Genomic DNA, 19,463 nt, shown 5'->3' on the forward strand with positions numbered 1-19,463 from the left:
ATTCCCCAAGCAGGTGAGCGCCCGGGCGGGGGGCTCCTGAGCGCCCGGGGGGCCGGCGCACGCGGCGTCCTCTCCGAGGCTCCGAGAGCGGCGGGCGGGGCTCACGTGCGCGGGGGAAGGACGCACCTGGGGCTGACGAGGGAGGTGGGCGGAGGGCGATGCCCCGGCGGGGGGGGGAGGACGCCCCAGCCCAGGTCCCGCCCCCAACCTGTGTCGCCCCCAGCCCAGGTGCCGCCCCAGCCCAGCCCGGCTCCCTAAGGCCAGGGCTTGGTTTGCGCAGCGGGAGCCTGACGCGGTGCAGCCTCGGCGGAGCGGAGCGCGGTGAGTCCTGGGTCCTTGAGCGCGGCGCCCCCTCCTGAAATGGGGCAGGGCGGCCCCTCCCTCAGTTTTCTCGGGCCTCGCGCTGTGTGGACGCGGCTTTGTAGACGCGTGGACAGGCTGTGTGGGCGCAGACGGGCTGTGTAGACACCTCCGGGGTGTGTGAACGTGGCGGTCAGTGTAGATGCGGCGCACACGCGGGTGCACGCTGCGGGCAGGAGGTCCCGCGGCTCCCCATCCCCTACGGCAGTTCGCCTGCAGTTCTGTGAATTAGTGAGACTAAAACCCAGCGTGGTGCCTCAGCCCGGAGCCTGGGGGTGGGGGTGGGGTGCGGGTGGGGGCTCGGGCTTCGGCAGAACTCAGATGGACAAAGATGGTTAGACTGCCCCGTGTTTGATAAGGTTCTGCTTCCCTCCCTGTCCCTGGCTCAGCTTCTTAGTTACTGGTGAGTGAATAAATGACAAGGATTTGGGGGTAACTGTTTGGGGAGGGTGTGGTTATAGGCCTGAAATTGGAGTGGGGTTGTCTTTGCCGGGGAAGGGGCTGTCATGAATTTAGTTACACGTCACAGGAAAGCCATTCCCGGCACACATTTTTTATGTTCTCCAAGTTCTCGTGGTCTGATTCGAAATTTTCGTATTTCCCACTATTTGGCTGAGGATGGCCAAGGTCCTCACTCTCCTTACCCATCTTTCAGGGGTCAAAGCCAGGCTCCCACACAGGAAGGCATGGGCTTTGGAGTGGCCAGAGGTTTGGGGAACACGGTTTCACATCCACCAGGCCCCCTGGCCCCAGTGTCCACTTATTGGGACTGTGAAGAGAAGCCTCTGTGAACCTGGCCAAACTAGTGACACATTTTGTGCATCGTGACTGTGGGACTTAATATCTGACAAGCAGAGGTGATGGCCTCCATAGTACCTCCGACTGTGTCCGTGGGGCACTGATCGTGCAGACCCAGACCCCACCCTGCCTGCCTGTGGTCCTGGCCAAATGCGGTGTGTGTGTGAGATTGTGTGTGGCTGTGTCATGTGTGTGACCATATGTGTGAGATTGTGTGTGGCTGTGCATGTGATTATGATTGTGTGTGGTTGTGTCATTGAGTGTGTGCGGTTGTATATGATTATGTGTTTTTGTGTGTCTGTATAACTAAGTTTGTGACCACATGTGTGCAGTTATGTATGGTTTAGTTGCAACAGTGTGTGGTTGCATGAGGTTGTGTGTATGAGTGTGTATATGCAAACTCCCCCTTACAAGTTTTCTCATCTGGAAAATGGGACAGGAGTCACTGCCGCTCACACGAATCTAACAGCCACATAACCTGAGTCCACGTTGCAGTGGGCAGCCCTCTTGTCCCAGCAAACACAAGCCCAGATGTGTGGCCGTGTGCTCATTCAGTGTGCATTCGCGTGGGTGGACCTTCAGCCCGTTCTGGCTTTGGGCCCCATCCCTGTTGTTTGTCTGTGTGGTGTTCAAAATTCTCTCTGCAGAGTTCTGAAGGTTTAGGGTGCAAAATGTGTAGCTTGCAGTCTGTAGACAGCAGCAGCGTGTTAGACAGCCTGTTGTTAAGGTTGGGACTCGGACAGCCTGCTACGGAAAGCTCTGCTCCGGTTATCACAGCCGTCTGTCAAGGGAGCCGTGGCAGGGCTGTGGTGGCAGGGTGGCACTGCTGAGTGCATGTGTAAAGGCAGGTGCTCCCCTGACCGCGGCCAGGTGAGTCCTGTCGGTCCTGGAGGAAGCTGGAACCGAAGCAGGGGGTGCGTGGGGCTGGGCTGCTATTCTCGCCCTTTGGGAAAGGAAGGAGAGAGGGACAGGCAGGGAGAGGGGGTGCACATGTGGAGCCATGTGGGTGCCGCTGTCTCTGGTCCCTATCTTCATGGCTCACCTGCCTCACCTGGACAGCAGGGTCCTTGAGTAGCAGAGGCCCATTTTGTGACTGAGAAGTCACTAGCAAAAGGGGAAGAATTCTTGGAAGTCTAGGCACTGCATATGTGTAAGAGAGGAGGGGGAGAGGAGGCGAGGGAGACAGAGAGAGAGACAGAGAGAGGCAGAGGCAGAGAGAGGCAGAGACTGAGACAAAGAAACAGAGATAGAGAGAGGGGGACAGAGAGATAAAAAGACAGAGAGAGAGACACAGAGAGATGGAGGCAGACACAGAGAGAGGCAGAGAGACAGAAACAGAGACAGAGAGGAGATAGTCTCTCCAAGGCTCAATTTTGTCATCTCTAAAATGAGAACAGTTGTGCTGGCCCCTGAGGCCTAACTTAGCCTACTGAAGTCTGTGAGCCGCTCAGGTGCTCCGTGTGGACTTTGCGTCATGGCTGCTTCTCTGGGCATAAGCACATCAGATCCCCACAAGCGGGGACAAGGAAATGGCTGTTCCAAGCTAATTATGTGAATCCGTGTGGCTCTAAAATTAATGCGGAGATTAACCTCTTCAGAGTTGTTGGCTGATATCTGCATAAGGCTTTGCTGTTTTACCCACTTTACTTCTGTTAATTAAAGAAAATGATTCCAGAATAATTTTAGTTGCAAAGATGGCAGGGAGGGTCCCGGTCCACCCTTCACCCAGCTTCCCCTGGTGTTAAAATCTTACATAGCCACAGCACGATAATCACAACTAAAAAATTAATATTGTCAACACTCTCAGAGACTTTATTCTAATTTCCCATGTTCCCACTCATGTCTTCCTTCTGTCCTGGGATCTAAGCCGGGGACCCTCCATTGCATTCAGGACCTGTATTCATTTTAAATTACAGGAGTCCTAAGTGATTGGAAGTTTCTTTTTCGAATCTGGGCGTCTTTAGACTTTATCTATTTTCCTGGGTATCACCCGTGTTTATTGGCTTCTCCCCTGGAATCCCCCGCCCTCAGGATCTCTAACTCCCTTTCCCCTGTGCACGTTATAAAGCTACAAGAACACAAGATATCATCATTGCAAATAGTTTTCTCACAAATACCTCTTCCCATGAAAACCTAACAAAAAGTCCATAGACAAAAAGAAAAAAGCAGACCAAACTTATTAAGTTTCCTTTAGGCTTGCTGAGTGATTTATTTCATGAAGCTGGGGCAGAGGGGAGGGAGGTTTTCCTGGCTTGGTTTGAATCTGAGGAAGTGGATGGGGAGAAATAGGAGAGGCTGCGGTGTAGACAAGTGAAGCCTGTTCCATAAACAGGCTTTGGCTGCAGTGGGACCAAAAATGGGGAGACACGTGGGATGGGAGATTCCAAAATGCAGGATCACTTTGGATTAGGAGACAGTAAAAAGTCATGCAGACAGGTGGGCAAGATGGTCACAGAGTTGAGAGTGAGTTGGGGGAGAAGTTTAGGCGGCCAGGGGCAAACCGAGATGAAGTTAGGGGTGAGGGGTTTTGTTGACGTTGATAGCTCACCTTGCTTGGAAGAAAGTGAACCCAAGCATTCTGTTTCCCCTTGGAGAGGATGAACCACTGTTTCAACCAACTGGATAAAACTGTCCATTAAAAGCAGGAGCAGATTCATGGCAGGCACTTGGCAGGCTGCAGGGGGTGGGGCTGAGGAAGATATGAAGAGACGGGTGCAGGATGAGCCACCCAGAAGAGCGTGTGCTTCCTGGGAGGGAACTTCGAAAACCAGACAGAAGGGTCATGGACTCTGGAATCCTGTGTATTAGTTATTGGTGGCTGCATAACAAATTATCTCCAAATTTAGCAGATTGAAAAACAAATATTTATGATGCCAGTTTCTGTGGGTAAGAATTTGGGAGTGATTATCTGAGTGGTTCTGCCTGAGGGTCTCTCAGTCAAGCTGCTGGTTGGGGCTGCCTTATCTGAAGGCTGGACTGGGGCTGAACTTCAAGAATGGCTCCCTTGTGGGGCTGTTGCAGGAGGTTCCCACTTCTCTCCATGGGTGGCCCCTCTGTAGTGCCTCTTGAGTACCCTCGCAACATGGAGGCTGGGATCACCCATTGAGTGATTCCAGAGAAGTGAGGAGGAAGTCACTCGCCTTTTATAACAGCCTCAGAAGTCATACTCCATAGCTTCTGGCACATTAAGATTGAGTCATCAAGTACAGTCTGCACTCAAAGAGGGGCAAATTGGACTTTGCCAAAAAGAGGATGACAAAGAATTTGTGGAAATGCTTTCAAACCATCACATCTTGTGACCTTGGGCAAGTCGCCTAGCTCCTGTGCCACCTCTGTTTCCTCTTCCATGAGAATATGGCTGGCCTCCCAGCAGAGTGGTGATAATAAATCAGATAATGCAATGTAAATATTTAGTGTGATGCATTTCTCTCAACAGATTTCCATTCTCTTGATGAACAATATACCAGCCGTAGTTATCAAACTGTAATCCTCGAACTGCAAGGCCAAAGGGCAGAGTGAGATAACTCACTCTCTTGGTCAATATTGGGGTAAAGAGTGGAGAGAACATTGTGGCTGTTCTCTCCCTGGCTCCCTTCTCAAAGGATCAGCCACTTCTCCTAAAGGGACTCCAGGGGATCTCAGGCTCTGCACCCTGGAAGAAACCATCCTGTCATCTACTCCCATGAATACTGCTTACAAATTTCAGGAGAAAACTAAGTAGGGGATGGGGAGGTGACCATCATGAGGCTATAGATAAGCACATCAGGTGCGGAGGCGTTCCATGTCCAAAGGCCCTGAGGCTGGACTATGCCTGGTGTGTTTGAGAAACAATGAGGAGGCCCATGTAGCTGGACCGAAGGGAGGGAGGAAATAGGAGCTGAAGACAGAAACCAAAGATCGGGTGGGACCACAGGGAATGAGAACCATGGGGATGTTCAAGCAGAGGTGGGACATGGCCTGACTCAGATTTTTGATGATGAGGATGGAAGCAGCCAGCCAAGGTGATGTTCTCCTTCTCCTAGGGTAGAAAGGGTGGAGGTGACCCAGTTCGAGATATATTTTGAAGGTGAAGCTGATAGCATTGTCAGGCAGACTGCATGGGGGATCTGAGAAAGGTGTCACCAATGACCTTTTGACCAGAGTGATCATAGAAATGGAACTTCTGTCTGAGAGGGAAAACTGTGGGAGGAACAAGTACTTAGGGGGCATGAGAAGAGCTTTCAGGAACTCAGTTTGGTGTGTGTTGGATTTGAGGTTCTTGTTAGTCATTGGATTGTGGTGACAAGTTACCACAAATTTGGTGGCTTGACAGTTTCTGTTTATTATCTCACAGTTTCTGTGGGTCAGGAGTCTGGACATGACTTAGCTGGGTCCTCTGCTCAGGGTCTCATGAGGCTATAATCAGAAGGCTGGCTGGGCTGTGTTCTCATATGAAGGCCCGACTGAGGAAGGACCCACTTCCAAACTCATTCAGGTTGTTGACAGGTGAAGGGCTGGCTGTCAGCTGGTAGCCGCTCTCAGCTCCTAGAGGTTACCTCCAGCTCTTTGTCCTAGCTTTTCCAGCATGGCCACTTACTTCATCAAGCCAGCTATAGTCTGCTAAGACAGAGTCTTACATACTGTCATATAATCATGACAGTGATGTCCCATCACCTCTGCCATAGTCTGTTGTTTAGAAGCAAGTCACAGGTCCTGATCAGACTCAGGGAGAGGAGATTACACAGGAGTGTGAACACCAGGAAGTGGAGATTAAGGGGGTCACCTGAGGTCACCCAGAAGCTGGTTCCAGTAGCCATTTGGACATGGGTCGGGAATTCAGAAGATGAGTCTGGGTTGAAGCTTGTAGCCATCAGGGATGTTATTAAAATCACAGACTGGAGGGGATCATGGGGGTGAAAGCATAGCTGTAGGTAGTCCATGAAAATAGTTATTTAATCTTCTTTAAATGGCCTACTTTTTAAACCTAAAAATTTTTTTTTAAGGAAACTTAGTTGCTGACACATACAAATAGAAAACAAGTAAGAGAATGCAACTTTTCAAATAAATGAGAGAAAAAAAGTTTTCTTAAATTGCTACTGTCCTCCAGTGCCCAAATTTAGGTGAGGCAAGCAGGACCTCACCATGGGCACAACACTTAAGGGGATGCCAAAAACTCGGTGATCCAGAGAAATAATATCATAATGCAATACTGTAAAATATCAAGTGAGTGCAGAGGAGTCCTTGATAAGCAAAATACCAACATTTTAAGCAAAGACAGCACAGGATGGGGCTGGGATTAGGGGAAGAAGAACAAGATGAGTTGGGCAAGTGCAAGGTTGGGTCCTGTCTTTAGGTAAAATGTCTATTTAGTGTGTCATGGGTTTTTGGCATTAATTTTTATTTTTTTTAATCCTCCCCCGAGGATTTTTTTTTAATTGATTTTTAGAGAGAGAGGAAGGAGAGAGAGAAACACTGATCTGTTGCCTCCCATATACACCCCGACCAGAGATCGAACCCAAAACCTAGGTATGTGTCCTGACAGAGGAATCTAATCCCAGCCTTTTGGTGTATTAGATGACGCTTTAACCAATTTAGCCACCGACCAGGGCTTAATTTTGATTTTAAAAAATTGTTGCATATGTTATTTCTCTTGTGGACCAAGGTTTTTGGTGCCCTCTTAAATTTTGCCCCCTGAAGCCAGTATCTCAGTTGCCTCACCCTAGGCCTTGGCCTTGACCTTGGTCGCCTCCCAGAAAGCTCTGCACCTGAGGTTCACTCTTTTTGGAAACAAACGCTGGCAAGCATGAGGGTGGCATTAAGGACAAGTTGGCCTTAAAATGAGACTCTCCGTGTACCGCCAGGAGGCTGCAAACAGATGATCCTGCCTCATCCACAACTATGGCTCAGTTCACAAAGTCCTCTTGCTTAGCACCTCCTTAGAAACCCCCAAATTGTTCCAGACCCTTCCTGGCAGATGAAGACAGAAAGGGGAGTAGAGTGGCCAGATGACCTGATTTCCAGATTCAAGCTGGAACAGTTCCAGGTGGCCTAGGACGATCAGTCACCCCAGGTGGGAGTGACTCGCTCAGTGTTACACCATCACTGTGGAGTTGGGATGAGAGTCAGGCCTCCTGCCTCCCGCCTGGGACAGAGGACATGGCATGTGTTAAGCTGGAGGCTGGTTGAACCACAGGCTCAAGTTGGGGACATCAGCACTAACAATTCAGTTTAGTTCTGCTCTATATCTTGATTCCCTCTCTATATCTTGGTGACCCCTTCAGATCTTAGATCTGGCGCCGATCCTTCTCAAAACTGTTAGGACCATTCCTGGAATTGGGGACAGCAAGTCCCTCACCCACTCATTTCTCTTTTTTACAACTGCACATTTATTCTTTAGCTTCGTCTGGGGTGTTCTCATGTATCTCTCAAGCTCAGGTGGTAACTTATCCTCCTATGTGGCTTTCAAAAAAATTAATTATGCCTCATCCTGTCAAGGGCTTTCTCTTAGCTCAAGGTTGCCCCTTGTGCTCTCTTATTTCTCCTAATCGGCTATCTTCCCTCTTTCTACCCAGCTTTTGTATCCCACTCTCTTCCACCCCCAATCTTTGCAAAAAAATAAAAATAAAGCAAATTCTAGAAGAGATTGTGTAGTCTGAGGTTAGAGGTGTCACGGATCTTCCGGATCCTTCCATCCCTTTGCCTCTCTCTCTTAAGCAAAACACCCACTTGTCCGAGACAGGCTGTCTCCGTTCCATCTGAGTGAAAAGAAAAAGATACATCTAAACAGGCATATTTGTTTTTCATCTACCCAACACCAAGTAATTTTTTTGGCTGACTTTTTTTTTTTAAGCCCTAAATGAATTTACATCTTTGTCAGAAGTTTACTTCTATTTAGAAATATGGGTGTTTGGGAAAATTCGAGTGTTAAATGGATGTTACCTTATGACTTGATAATTTGCCCATGACGACTCCAGCTTCTGCTTCTCAACCTGAGATGGAAGATAAAGCAATCCAGACAAGCTGCAGCTGGAGGTGTGGAGTCTACTCTTTGCAAAGCTAATCAGCACATGGCCCATTTCTTCTTTGGCAACATTGTCAGCTTTTCACTCAAGCAGTAAAGGCCTTGTCTATGCCAGTTGTTTGCAAAGACTTTGCAGGGACATGAGAGCAGGCGAAGGTGCCGAAGGCTCTGTCCTTGAAGAGCTCACAGGCATTGCAAAGTTTCTGTAAAATGGGTGCATCTGTATAGAACTTTATAATTGCTTCCCAAGCCAGGCCCTGGTCCCTACCATCCCACTTTCTGTCTCTGGATTTGACAACACTAGGGACTGCCTATGAGTGGAGTCACACAGCATCCTTTTATTACTGGCTTATCTCACTGAGCATAATGTCCCCAAGGTCCGTCTGTGTTCTAGCAGGTGTCAGGATTTCTTTGGGAGCAGAATAAATGTGGAATGGCTGGATGTGGTGGGTGCTGAGTGATGAGCTGGGAGGGTGTCGGGGCTGAGAATTTGAACTTGGTGCTGAGGGTAGGGAAGAGCTGTGGAAGAGCAGGGAAGTAATGTTAATATAGATCAGACTTACCCCCCCTGGGCACAACTGAAGTTCCGGGCATCTTGTGCACTGTGGGGTGCTGATCAACATCTCTGACCCCCACCCACTCTATCCCAGGAGCACCCCTAGTGGTGACAACCACAGATGTACCCAGATGTCACCCAGTGTCCCCTGAGGGCAGAATCAGCCCCTGATGAGAACCCCTGGTGTAGGCAGATATCTTCAGTTGTATGAAAAAAATGAGTAGGTAGGGGCAAGCCTGGAGTTAGCAAGAAAGCCACTAGCCCAGGGAAGGGGTAAAGGTCCTGAGAGCTGAGATGGGTGGGTAGAGTCCCTGGAGAGGAGCAAGTAGACTGGCTGGCCAGATTTGGAGGTGACCAGCAAGGAGGGGAAGGAGGAAGGAGTCACACCGTACTCTCAGGCGGTTCTAGAGTATCAGCTATGGGAGAGAGGTGGTACCCGATTGGGTGAAGGAGTGGGTACTGCGACTGGAAGGCCTGGGTCCAGTGGGGCCAATGACCAATGTGGAGAAAGGGAATAAGTACTCTGATTGGCAGGCCTGGTGGCCAGGAGGGTGGGACACCACATGGGGGCACCGTGATTCCCAAAGAAAGGAATTCTGGGAAGACAAAAATGATATTGTCACCCACATGCCATAGAAAACTAGCACTAAAGGGACAAATCTGATCAACAACCAGAGGTAATGTGGCCTGAAGAGGTGAACTGCCTTTGGGGGTCACTGATTAGTCAGACTGAGGCTGGAACGTGGACACTGGTCTTCTGTGAGTCCTCCCACATGACCCAAGAGAACAGTCGGGGAAGGACAGATCGCATTTTCAAGGTGCTCTTCGTATAAAGATGCCCAATGCCCAGATCAGCACTCAGTCCCCTCTCCAAGGTCAGCACTGGGCAGTGTTGCCCACAGAGCCTGTGTTCGTTTCCTGTTGCTGCTGTGACAGGTGGACCTCATGGGGTTAAACCCAGGCGTCGCAGGGCTGGTCCTTTTGGAGGCTCCAGGGTGAATCGTTTCTGGCCTTTTCCAGCTTCTACAGGCACCGCATCCCTGGCTCTCGGCCCCTTCCTCCACCTTCACAGCCAGCAGCGCAGCCTCTTCCGACTCCCTCTTACGAGGACTCTGCAATGACACTGGGCCCCCAGGGAATCTAGTGTGGTCCCCATCTCAGGGTTCTTGACTTAATCCCAACTGCAAAGTCCCTTACTGTGTGAGGTAATGTGTTCATAGGTCCTGCGACCAGGACGCGGATGCCTTTGGGGGCATTATTCTGCCCACCACAGTGCCCAAGTAAAATGCCATTTTTATGGAAGCAACAGAGACACTGTCAGAATTTTTGGATCAAGCAGTCACTGCCTTTTCTGAGCCTTGCATGGTTCAAAGGCAGATTTTGTAGCTTGATTTTTATCTGCTCTCCACCAGGCCTGCCAACTGCTAGATGAAGTTTCTCTGCCCTTCGAGGAGGGCCACGGCGGGGTCGAGCCGGGGCATGGCTGCACTGTGCAGGAGGCTTGGAGAGGAGCATCTGGCCTGGTGGGCTCCTCCTGGGTTTCCTTGTTTGTTTGCAGATACTTGCTGCTGGCTCCCCTCATTCTGGATATTTCTGTGGAGAAACAGTTCCAGTGTGTCCCATTGTCCCCTTTGGTTTTGAGACTTTAACAGTTACCCGCACCAGCTTTCTTCCCACATTCCCGTTTCCAGCATTTCCTCTCTTTCTCTTTCTTAAGTTTTTTCCTTCCTATTTATTTTTTATAACATAAAATTCAGCATCTTAATTATTAAACTCTAACTTCCCCTCCCCCACACCAGCCCCTGACTCCCACCCTCTCCTTTCTGCATCTATGGATCGGACTCGGAGGGCCTCCTCTGAGGAGACTCACACGGTATTTGCCCTTCAGTGTCTGGCTTCTCTCATTGAACATAATGTCCTCAAGGTTCATCCACATTGTAGCAAGTGTCAGTTTCCTTCCTTTTCATGGCTCAATAATATTCCAGTGTGTGGAGGGGACCACACTGTGTTTATTCATTCACTTGCTGATGGACACTTGGGTTGCTTCCAGCTTTTGACTATTGTGAATCCTGCTGCTGTGAACACAGTGTGCAAGTACTTGTTTGAGTCCCTGCTTTCAATTCCTTTGGGTATCTACCCGAAAGTGGAATTGCTGAGTCATGTGGTGACTCTGTTTAATTTTGTGAGGAACCACCAAGCTGTTTTCCAGTCAGCTGCCCCATTTCTCATTCCCACAAACAGTGCACAAGCATTAGGTTTCTCCACATCCCCGCCAACACTTGTTATTGTCTGTTTTTTAATAGTAGCTATCCTCCTCGCCGGCAGAGCTCAGCAGTTGAGCATCGACCTAGGATCCAGGCGATCGGGGTTCGATTCCCAGTCAGGGCACAGCCCGGGTTGTGGGCTCGATCCCTAATCAGGGGCGTGCAGGAGGCAGCCGATCAATGACTCTCTCATCATTGATGTTTCTATCTCTCTTTCCCTCTCTCTTCCTCTCTCTGAAATCAATAAAGATATATATATTTTTAAAAATAGTAGCTATCCTAATGGTTGTGAAATCTCTCTTGTCTAACTCTTTTCCTTTGTGAGAAGTTTAGGGCTGATGACAAGGTCAGAGGTCACAGTCCCCATGCTAGTTTCTGCGGTAGGCAGACTTCTAAGGCAGTTCCTAAGGTTCTGCTACTGGGGTACACGACCTATATAATCCCTTTCCCGTGAGTGTGAGGAACCACTGAACATGATGCCATGGTCCCTCCCTGGATTAGGTCATGTTAGATGAGCAAAGTGACAGTGTAGCTCCCACGATTCCTTTGCACTCTGTAAGACTCGGTCCTAGCTGACTGGCCTTGAGAAAGTCGCTGCCATGTTGTCAGGGGCCCTGTGAGCAGGAGGCCCCTAGGAGCTGAAAGCAGCCCCTGGCCAACAGCCAGAAAGAAAATGGGGACCTTCGTCTTACAATTACAAGAAAACACATTTTGCCAACAATAAGGAGCTCAGAGTGGACCCTTCCCCAGTTGACCCCCTGGATGCGGGTGCAGCCTTGTGAGACGCAGAGCAGGGGACCTAGCTAAAACATGCCAGGATCCTGACTCTCAGAAACCTTGAGATAATCAATGTGCGTTGTTTTAAGCTGCTACACTCACGGTAATTTGTTACAAAGCAATAGCTGACTGACCCACTTTCTCTACATTGGCCCTTCCTCCCTCCTTCCTGCCATGGGGCTTTTTACATAAGTACTTTGTTCTTACTGTATGAACATCTGTTACATCTCTTCCTTCCACTGGGCACTTACTGAATTCTTATTTATCCTTCAGAATTCAGATAACTCATCCCTCCCTCAGAAAGCCTCCTCTGACCCCCTGTCTAGATCCGGGCTCATAGTCCCATGAATGCATCTCATTTTCAAGCCTTTATTGTTGGTATAATTTTAATTTATTTAGGCCTCTGCCAATAAGGTTTAAGCTCTGTGAGCTCAGAGAATCACATCTGCCTCATTCAGGGTTGGGTGCCCAGCACAGGGCAACCAGGTCATAAATGTCAGGCAGATGGAGAACCGAATGAATGGTGCTTCTATATTCGATGCTAAATAGCAGTAGGGCCCCTTCTGTGCCCTAATGATGATGATGACAAGACAACTTAGAGAACACAGGAATCCTTAGAAAACTCACGGGGTTGGGGCAGCAGGGGCAGCTGGGGTTGAATGAACTGTGTGTGTGTGTTTGGGGTGGGGGGACGTCAATGAGCTCACACACTAAATCTGAGTTTCCAGCCTTAATCACAGAAGTGAATCTTGGTGTCTTTGTCCCTAAAACATTTCATCAAGTAATTCTTAGAGATTCTTGGCTCCTCAGAAGGCAGTTCAGCTCAAGTGTGAGAATAAAGGGACGAGTGTTATGCAGCCTCGCTCCCCGCCAGCCCCGTGCCCCCCGCCCCCACGCATCTCCCCTTTCTCATCAGCTCTGGATGGTGGCCGTGCAAAAGACCACATTACAGAAAGTCTTCTGCATTACTCAGTATCTAACAATTTAAATGTTAATCTCATTTAAAAATTACCGTCACAGCAACATCTAGAATAACGTCTCACCAAACAACAGGGCACCATAGCCTAGCAAAGTGGACACACACAATCAGCCATCCCAGGGACATACTTATGCCATAGAAGTAAGTGTTGTTTATATGAAATTCAAGTTTAATGGGGTGTCCTGTATTTTATCTGACACCCAGGCCTGCCATTCAACCCTAAGAGCCTCCAAAGCAACTCCATCACCTTCAGGGAAGCCCCCAGCCAAGTGGCATCTTTATGGAGCCCTGTCAAGGAAAATAGGATAGGATTGTCACCCCAGCTTTCTTCTCTGTGGTTTTCTGATGGGGAAAAGTGTGTCAGAGTCCAGGGATGAATCCTCTCCACCCACACGGTGAAGGCAGCTTGCCGGGAGCCGAGGGAAGGGGAGGTAATGAGAGCCGCCTCTGCAGAAGGCGCGGAGGTGATTCAGCCCCTGTGGAGAGAAAGGCTCCTCTGTGGGCTGAGAATGCGGTGGGTTTGGAGTAAAGGTCTGCTCAGGTCTCGGGCACCTAAGAGAATTATCCAGTGGGGGGCTGTTCAAGGCTCTGTCTTAGGGCTCTTCTAGTCGCAAGTGGCAGAAACCAACTGCCCTATGTAAAAAAGAGAATTTGTTGGCTCTTGACAAAAAGTTTCAGAGGCAAAAGTGTCAGGGCTCAGCCCGTCACCACCTCTCAGCTCTGCTTTCTGGGAACCGAGACCCTGGAGCCTCCAGAAGAATCGTAGCCCTCTTTTTGAGACTTCTGACCTCCAGCATGTCATGGTAATAAGCCTGTACTCCTTTAAGCCTCTAGGTTTGTGGCCATGTGTTACAGCAGCCCCAGGATACTCACACATTCTTTCCAGCAAGGCACCCCAGCGGCCCCGGGGAGCATATTGAATCCATGTTTTAGGACTTTTTTGAGTGTAGCCTGCTGGTGCCTAGGGCACTGTTGACAGCTGTCACATCTGCACAAGATGGCTTAGGGGAAGAGAAACGCCCTCCAGCGCTGATCATTTTTCTGCCCCTTTTTCGATGGCATCCAGGTGGCTGGCTGGGCGTCTGGGAGCCATGGAGCCCACCGCTGGTGAATTACAGCTTGTGCCCAGGACAACAAAAGAAGTCCCTGCGTGCTTCCGAGTGGCCCTCTCTGCAGTGGTGGCCACCAGCATCGTCATCCTCACCCTGGCAGTCCTTGTGGGTAAGTGGCTGAGGGCTCACACGGCTTCATACACTGGGTGGCTTGCACCACAGCGCTCAGGCGTGGCTCAGCGGTGTCCTTGTGATGACCCCAGACAGAGGGCTGAGTGTGCCCACATGGACCTGAAGGCTGCCCTTCAGGCCGCCAGGGGATAAGACGAGCAGACCGGGGGCCTGGGCACATGCTCTGGGGTGGATGGCGTGTGGGCAGGCAAGTTAATACCTACGTATTTTGGTTGCCCACAGCCGGGATCTCCAAGGAAGTTTTCACAGCCGGGGTGAAATGGAGACAAATAGGGACAGGAAATGAACTTTTTAAGAGTCTTGAGAAATTCGAGAAGTATTAAAAAATGAATAATTGTCTATATTCCCACAACACAATGATTTCCATTTCATGTTTGTTCCCAGTAGATATTCATAGAATTTAAGATGAAACATGCACTCAGAGGAGGTGGGGGTGGGGAGAGATTAACCAGAGAACTTATATGTGTATGTGCGTAACCCATGGACACAGACAATAGTGTGGGGAAGGCCTGGGGGGGGAGGCCGGAGTAGGAGATAGGAGTCAGTGGGGGGAAAAGGGGACATTTGTAATACTTTTAACAATAAAGATAACTTTTTTTAAAAAACAGATGAAACATGCAAAATGATGGCCCATCTATACAGTGTGGGACTGCAGTTATAAAATCAACAAAGTTCTTATGTTTCAGTAGAATCTCCACAGGCCCCTACACACTGTGCCTCGTTCCAGTGTCGTCCTACATTTGTGCCGTCCATGATGGTAGCCCCGAGCCCTAGTGGATATTTAGAGTTAAATCCATTAAAATGAAATAACTTTTAAAATTAAATTCCTCAGTCCCCACCAGCCACATTCCACGGGTGCTCGTGGCTACTGTACTGGACAGCACAGATCTAGAACATGCTGACATGTCGGGAAGTTCTGTGGCTTATCCTGAAATGATAAGGTTCTTACAGTGTTATTTGGGGATGTGAAAGTCACCCTGCTTTCATGAAACGATAATGACATGTAGTAGTTTGCAGGAAAATGCTCAAAGATCTCATATGGCAAAATAATAAATTGGCACTCTAGCCTGTTTGGCTCAGTGCTTAGAGTGTCGGCCCTCAGACTGAAGGGTCCCGGGTTCGATTCCAGCCAAGGGCACGAACCTTGGTTGCGGGCTCCATCCCTGACCCCGGTCAGGGCACGTGCAGGGGGCAACCAATCAATGTGACACTCTCACATCAATGTTTCTCTCTCTCCCTCTCTCTCCCTTCCACTCTCTCTGAAAAGCAGTGGCAAAAAATATCCTCAGGTGAAGATTAAATAATAATAATAAGTTGGCAATCCTATGTGGGTCCCCCTAATTTAAAAAAATATATATTTGTGGAACATCAGGAGTATCTCACAGCTGGACATAGCTCACCAAGGCCCCTAGTGGCTCTTGGCATCAAGTGCAGGAAAACTGGACTCGTGCATGCATGTGCACGTGTGTGTGAGTGTGCATGTATGCACATGCACGAGTGTGTATATATGTGTGAGTGTGTGCACATGTGTGTGGGTATCCTTGCACCAGGAAGAGGTGGGAGCAGGGTTTCACACCTTTATTCTAGAAGCACAGATACATTTGTGATCAAGAGATAAACATAATCCCCAGCAGAACCCCTGAAACCAAGGAAGGCTTGGCTTTAAGGAGTACTTAAAATTTTTAAAAATTTTTTTAAAGTTTTAAAGTTAAAATGAAAATGTATCCCTTTGCCCTTTAGGACAGCTTGCAAGTTAGCCTTGTGGGGACCTGGAGGAGGTGCTGGGACCTCTCTGCTGTCTCCAGCTTCCTGAGATCCTGTGACTATATATCCAAGGGAAACTGAAAGGCTTAGTGAGATACAGAGCATAAGCAATTTTGTGTACACAATAGGATGCTTGTTTTTCTTTATTTTTAATTTCTTGAGAGACAAACCTAAAAGCAAAATTTTTAGAATTGGTTTAGAATATTTGTTTTATCTACTGAATATACAAATATCTAAATATCTGTCTAGACGAATATTCATTCAGAAGGAACAGAATTGGGACCTAGCTTTCATGGTTTATGTGGCTGCTGCTATTTTTTTAAAAATTTTTGCAATTATGATTATTTTTTGCTAGTATGTCCTTTTGACAGTTCCAACATATTTCCATAGAAACCCGTGTTTTCATGGTTTACATGGTTGCTACTGTATTCTTTATTTAAAATTTTATAACTATCATTCCTTGGTAGTGTGTACTTTCGACAAAGTTTCTGACAGTTGGAAACCCACGTGTTTTCAGAGGGTAGCGTCCAGGACCCTGGTCCGAGGGTCCTGATGCCCGTGGCTGTGGTCATGCCCTTACAGCATTTGGTGTCCCCTTCCTCAGGAGCAGGTGGGATTGTGGTTCCAAAGTGGAGGGAAGGTATCCTGAGGTCATTTCAGTCATTTTTGGCTGAAGTCGGCCTCAGGGCCTGGCCAGGCACATCCAGTGAGACAAGGATAACTGGGAGTTAGTCCTGCCCTCGAGCAAAGCCTGGGGATCTGAGGCTTTGTGCTGTACCCGGGGCCTCCAGGTGGGTGATATGGGAGCTGAAAACGAGGCACTGTTAATAACCATTTAGGACAGCCCTGGGGAGTCAGCCCACCTACCAGTCTGTCAGGGGACCCGGCCCCTAGGTGGTGGGGACCTTTGAGGCCCCTCAGCTGAGCCCCACAGTGGGCTCGCTCACAGAGCCCTGGTCTTGCCCGCAGCCTCCCTCTCTACACAGGGCGTCGATGTGGAGCACACGGCCGAGCTGCACGGAATCCGGTACGCCCGCAGCCTGCAGCAGGCGGCCTCCGACTACTACTGCGCGCTGACACCCACCCTGGAAACGCTGGTGAGGGGCACCTGGGAGCAAGGGCGCGGGGGGCGGCCAAGAGCTTCCCCAGGAGGCGCTCTCATGCTGAGTGAGCTCAGCAGGGGGAGGGCCAGGTGGGCCCAGGGCAGAGAGATGCACGTGGGGGGAGTGCGGCAAGGCCTGTGTGGCCAAGGCTGGTGCTTGTAGAATGCAGGGAGAATGGTGTCCAATGGGAAGTGACCCCTGCAGGGCTTGTGGGCCACATTTAAAGGTTGTAAATTGTCTTCCGGTGGAGAAATGAGGACCCTCATACACGGCTGGTGGGAATGGGAAATGGGGCAGCCGCTGGGGAAAAAAGTTAGCTGTTCATCAAAAGGTTAAATATAGAGTCATCCTATGATCCAGCAATTAATTCTGCTTCTGAGTATCCACCCAAGAGAAATGAAAACATATGTCCACACAGAAACCTGTACATGCATGTTCATAGCAGGAGTCACAATGGTCCAAAAGTGGAAGCAACTCGTGTCCATCAGCTGATGAATGGATACACATTGTGGTCCCTACACACACTGGAATATTACTCAACCGTGAAGAAGAGCGAGTCACTGACACTCTTTAGAGTGTGGATGGACCTTGAACACGTGGTGCTCAGTGAATCAAGTATCCATTTTAAAATTTAAGCATGAATTAATTAAAATTAACTTAAATGGTCCTGGTTGGTGTTGCTCAGTGGTTAGAGCATCGATCACAGACCAAAGAGTCGCCAGCTTGATTCCTGGTCAAGGGCACATACCTGGGTTGCAGATTTTATCTCAGCCCAGTCTGGGTACATACTGGAGGCAACCAATCGATGTGTCTCACTCACATTGATGTTTCTCTCTCTCTTCCTCCCTACCACCCTCCCTCTTCCTCCTTTCTTCCCTTCTTCCCTTCTAGTCTTTCTGAAGATCAATGGAAAAAAATATCCTTGAGTGAGGATTAACAAAATAAAAAAGTTAATTAAAATGTCAAAATCAATTCCCCAGTAGCACCGACCACGTTTCAAATGCTTGGTAGCCACGTGTGGATGGGGGCTGCCATATGGGGTGGGGTAGATGTAGAACATTCTGGGACTTTGTGGAATTTTCTATGGGACAGTGCAGGTATAGATGCAGGCAATGAGGACATGGACTGGTGAGTCCATCACCCCAAAATAAGCCCTGTCCCCACCAACAATCACTCATTACCCACCTCTGCTTCTAGTCCCTGGCAACCACTAACCCACTTTGTGTAGATTTATCTGTTCTGACCATGTCACCTAAATGGAATCACACACTGTGTGGCCTTTTTGTGTCTGGCTTCTTTCCTTGAGCATCATGTTTACAGGGTCCATCCATGTTGTAGCAAGTGTCGGTACTTCACTCCTTTTCATGGCTGAGTAATATTCCAGTGTGTGGATGGACCCATTTTATCCATCCTTCAATGGAGCAATATTTTCATATTAATAACTTTGAAATGCCCTTCCCTGTCATTATTTGGCTCTGTGAAGTCGCTGCGTGCATTGGGTCTAAGAGGAGGTGCTTTTCTATTCCCCTTCCCCAGCTTCCTCAGGGTGCCCATGCTGTGGTCTCAATATCTGCTGCTGTTGTTTCCGTTGTAGTTTGTAAGCAGCTTTAGGAAGACAGAATTGGAGGCCAGCTGCGTGGGCTGCACGGTGCTAAGTTACAGGTGAGCTGGGACCTCTTTGGGGCTAAAGGAAACTTGATGGACACCTGAGATGCTGGAAGATTCCTGGGAGAGGGACCCTCCCTCCACAGGCCTCTCTCCTACCTGCAGGGATGGGAACTCCAGTGTCCTGGTGCGTTTCCGGCTCCACTTTCTGCTACTAGTCCTGCAGTCACTGGACCTGGGCCTGGAGCAGGAGCTGTTGCAGCAGGGACTCCGAGAGAGGCTACAGGGCCACGGCATCCCCCTGGCTGCCCATGGCACCATTGTGTCCGCCGAGCTCACAGGCAAGTAGGCAGTGGAGACCTCAGACACTGAGAAGCAGGGGGGAAGTGCTGTGGGAGGGGAGCATTAAATTTTAGGTTTTCAGTAATCACACCTCCCATGATAAGAAAACACATGCGTACTGCTTCACAGTTAATGGTATGGACCAGGTGTCAGCAATCTGTAAAAGGCCAGAGTATAAATATTTTCATCTTTGGAGTCCACCACTAGACTCTGCTATAGTAACACAAAAACAGCCCAAGATAATGTCTAACTGAATGGACACAGCTGTGTATCAATAAAACTTTATTTACAAAAACAAGTGGTGGGCCAGATTTGGCCCACAACTGGAGTTTGCTGACCCCTGGTGTAGAAATGAGATAAATGCTAAATTCTAAAATCTGAGGATGCATCAGACTATCAGTTTAAAGATTGATCACCTTGCCCTTGCCCTTGCCCTTGCCCTTGCCCTTGCCCTTGCCCTACAGGACATTTATGGTCTCCTCCCCACCATCCCTGACACACCAGTTGAGTCTTAGTGGTCTGGACATCATCACTGCCTAATAGAGTTTTCCGTGGTGGTGGAAGTGTTTCATGACTGCACTGTCCGCTATGGTAGCCACCAGGTGGCTATTGAACACCTGTCCTGTGGCCAGTGAGACTGAGAAACACTGTTCCATTTGGTTTCATCTTAA

General features: G+C 49.1%; 1 protein-coding gene across 1 annotated transcript in view; it reads left to right on the forward strand.

The window, feature by feature from the left end:
* Window positions 1-143: 143 nt before the first annotated feature.
* Window positions 144-19,463, forward strand: part of TMPRSS9 (transmembrane serine protease 9) — a 36,469-nt gene continuing 17,149 nt past the window's right edge. Inside the window, exons 1-5 of the mRNA XM_081136342.1 lie at window positions 144-321; window positions 13,801-13,955; window positions 16,712-16,839; window positions 18,440-18,507; window positions 18,616-18,795. Coding sequence (XP_080992468.1) covers window positions 13,826-13,955; window positions 16,712-16,839; window positions 18,440-18,507; window positions 18,616-18,795 — 506 coding nt within the window. The 5' untranslated portion in view covers window positions 144-321; window positions 13,801-13,825. The remainder of the gene's footprint in view (window positions 322-13,800; window positions 13,956-16,711; window positions 16,840-18,439; window positions 18,508-18,615; window positions 18,796-19,463) is intronic.

This window comes from Miniopterus schreibersii (genome assembly GCF_964146895.1).
Source record: "Miniopterus schreibersii genome assembly, chromosome: 4".
Taxonomy (NCBI): Eukaryota; Metazoa; Chordata; class Mammalia; order Chiroptera; family Miniopteridae; genus Miniopterus; species Miniopterus schreibersii.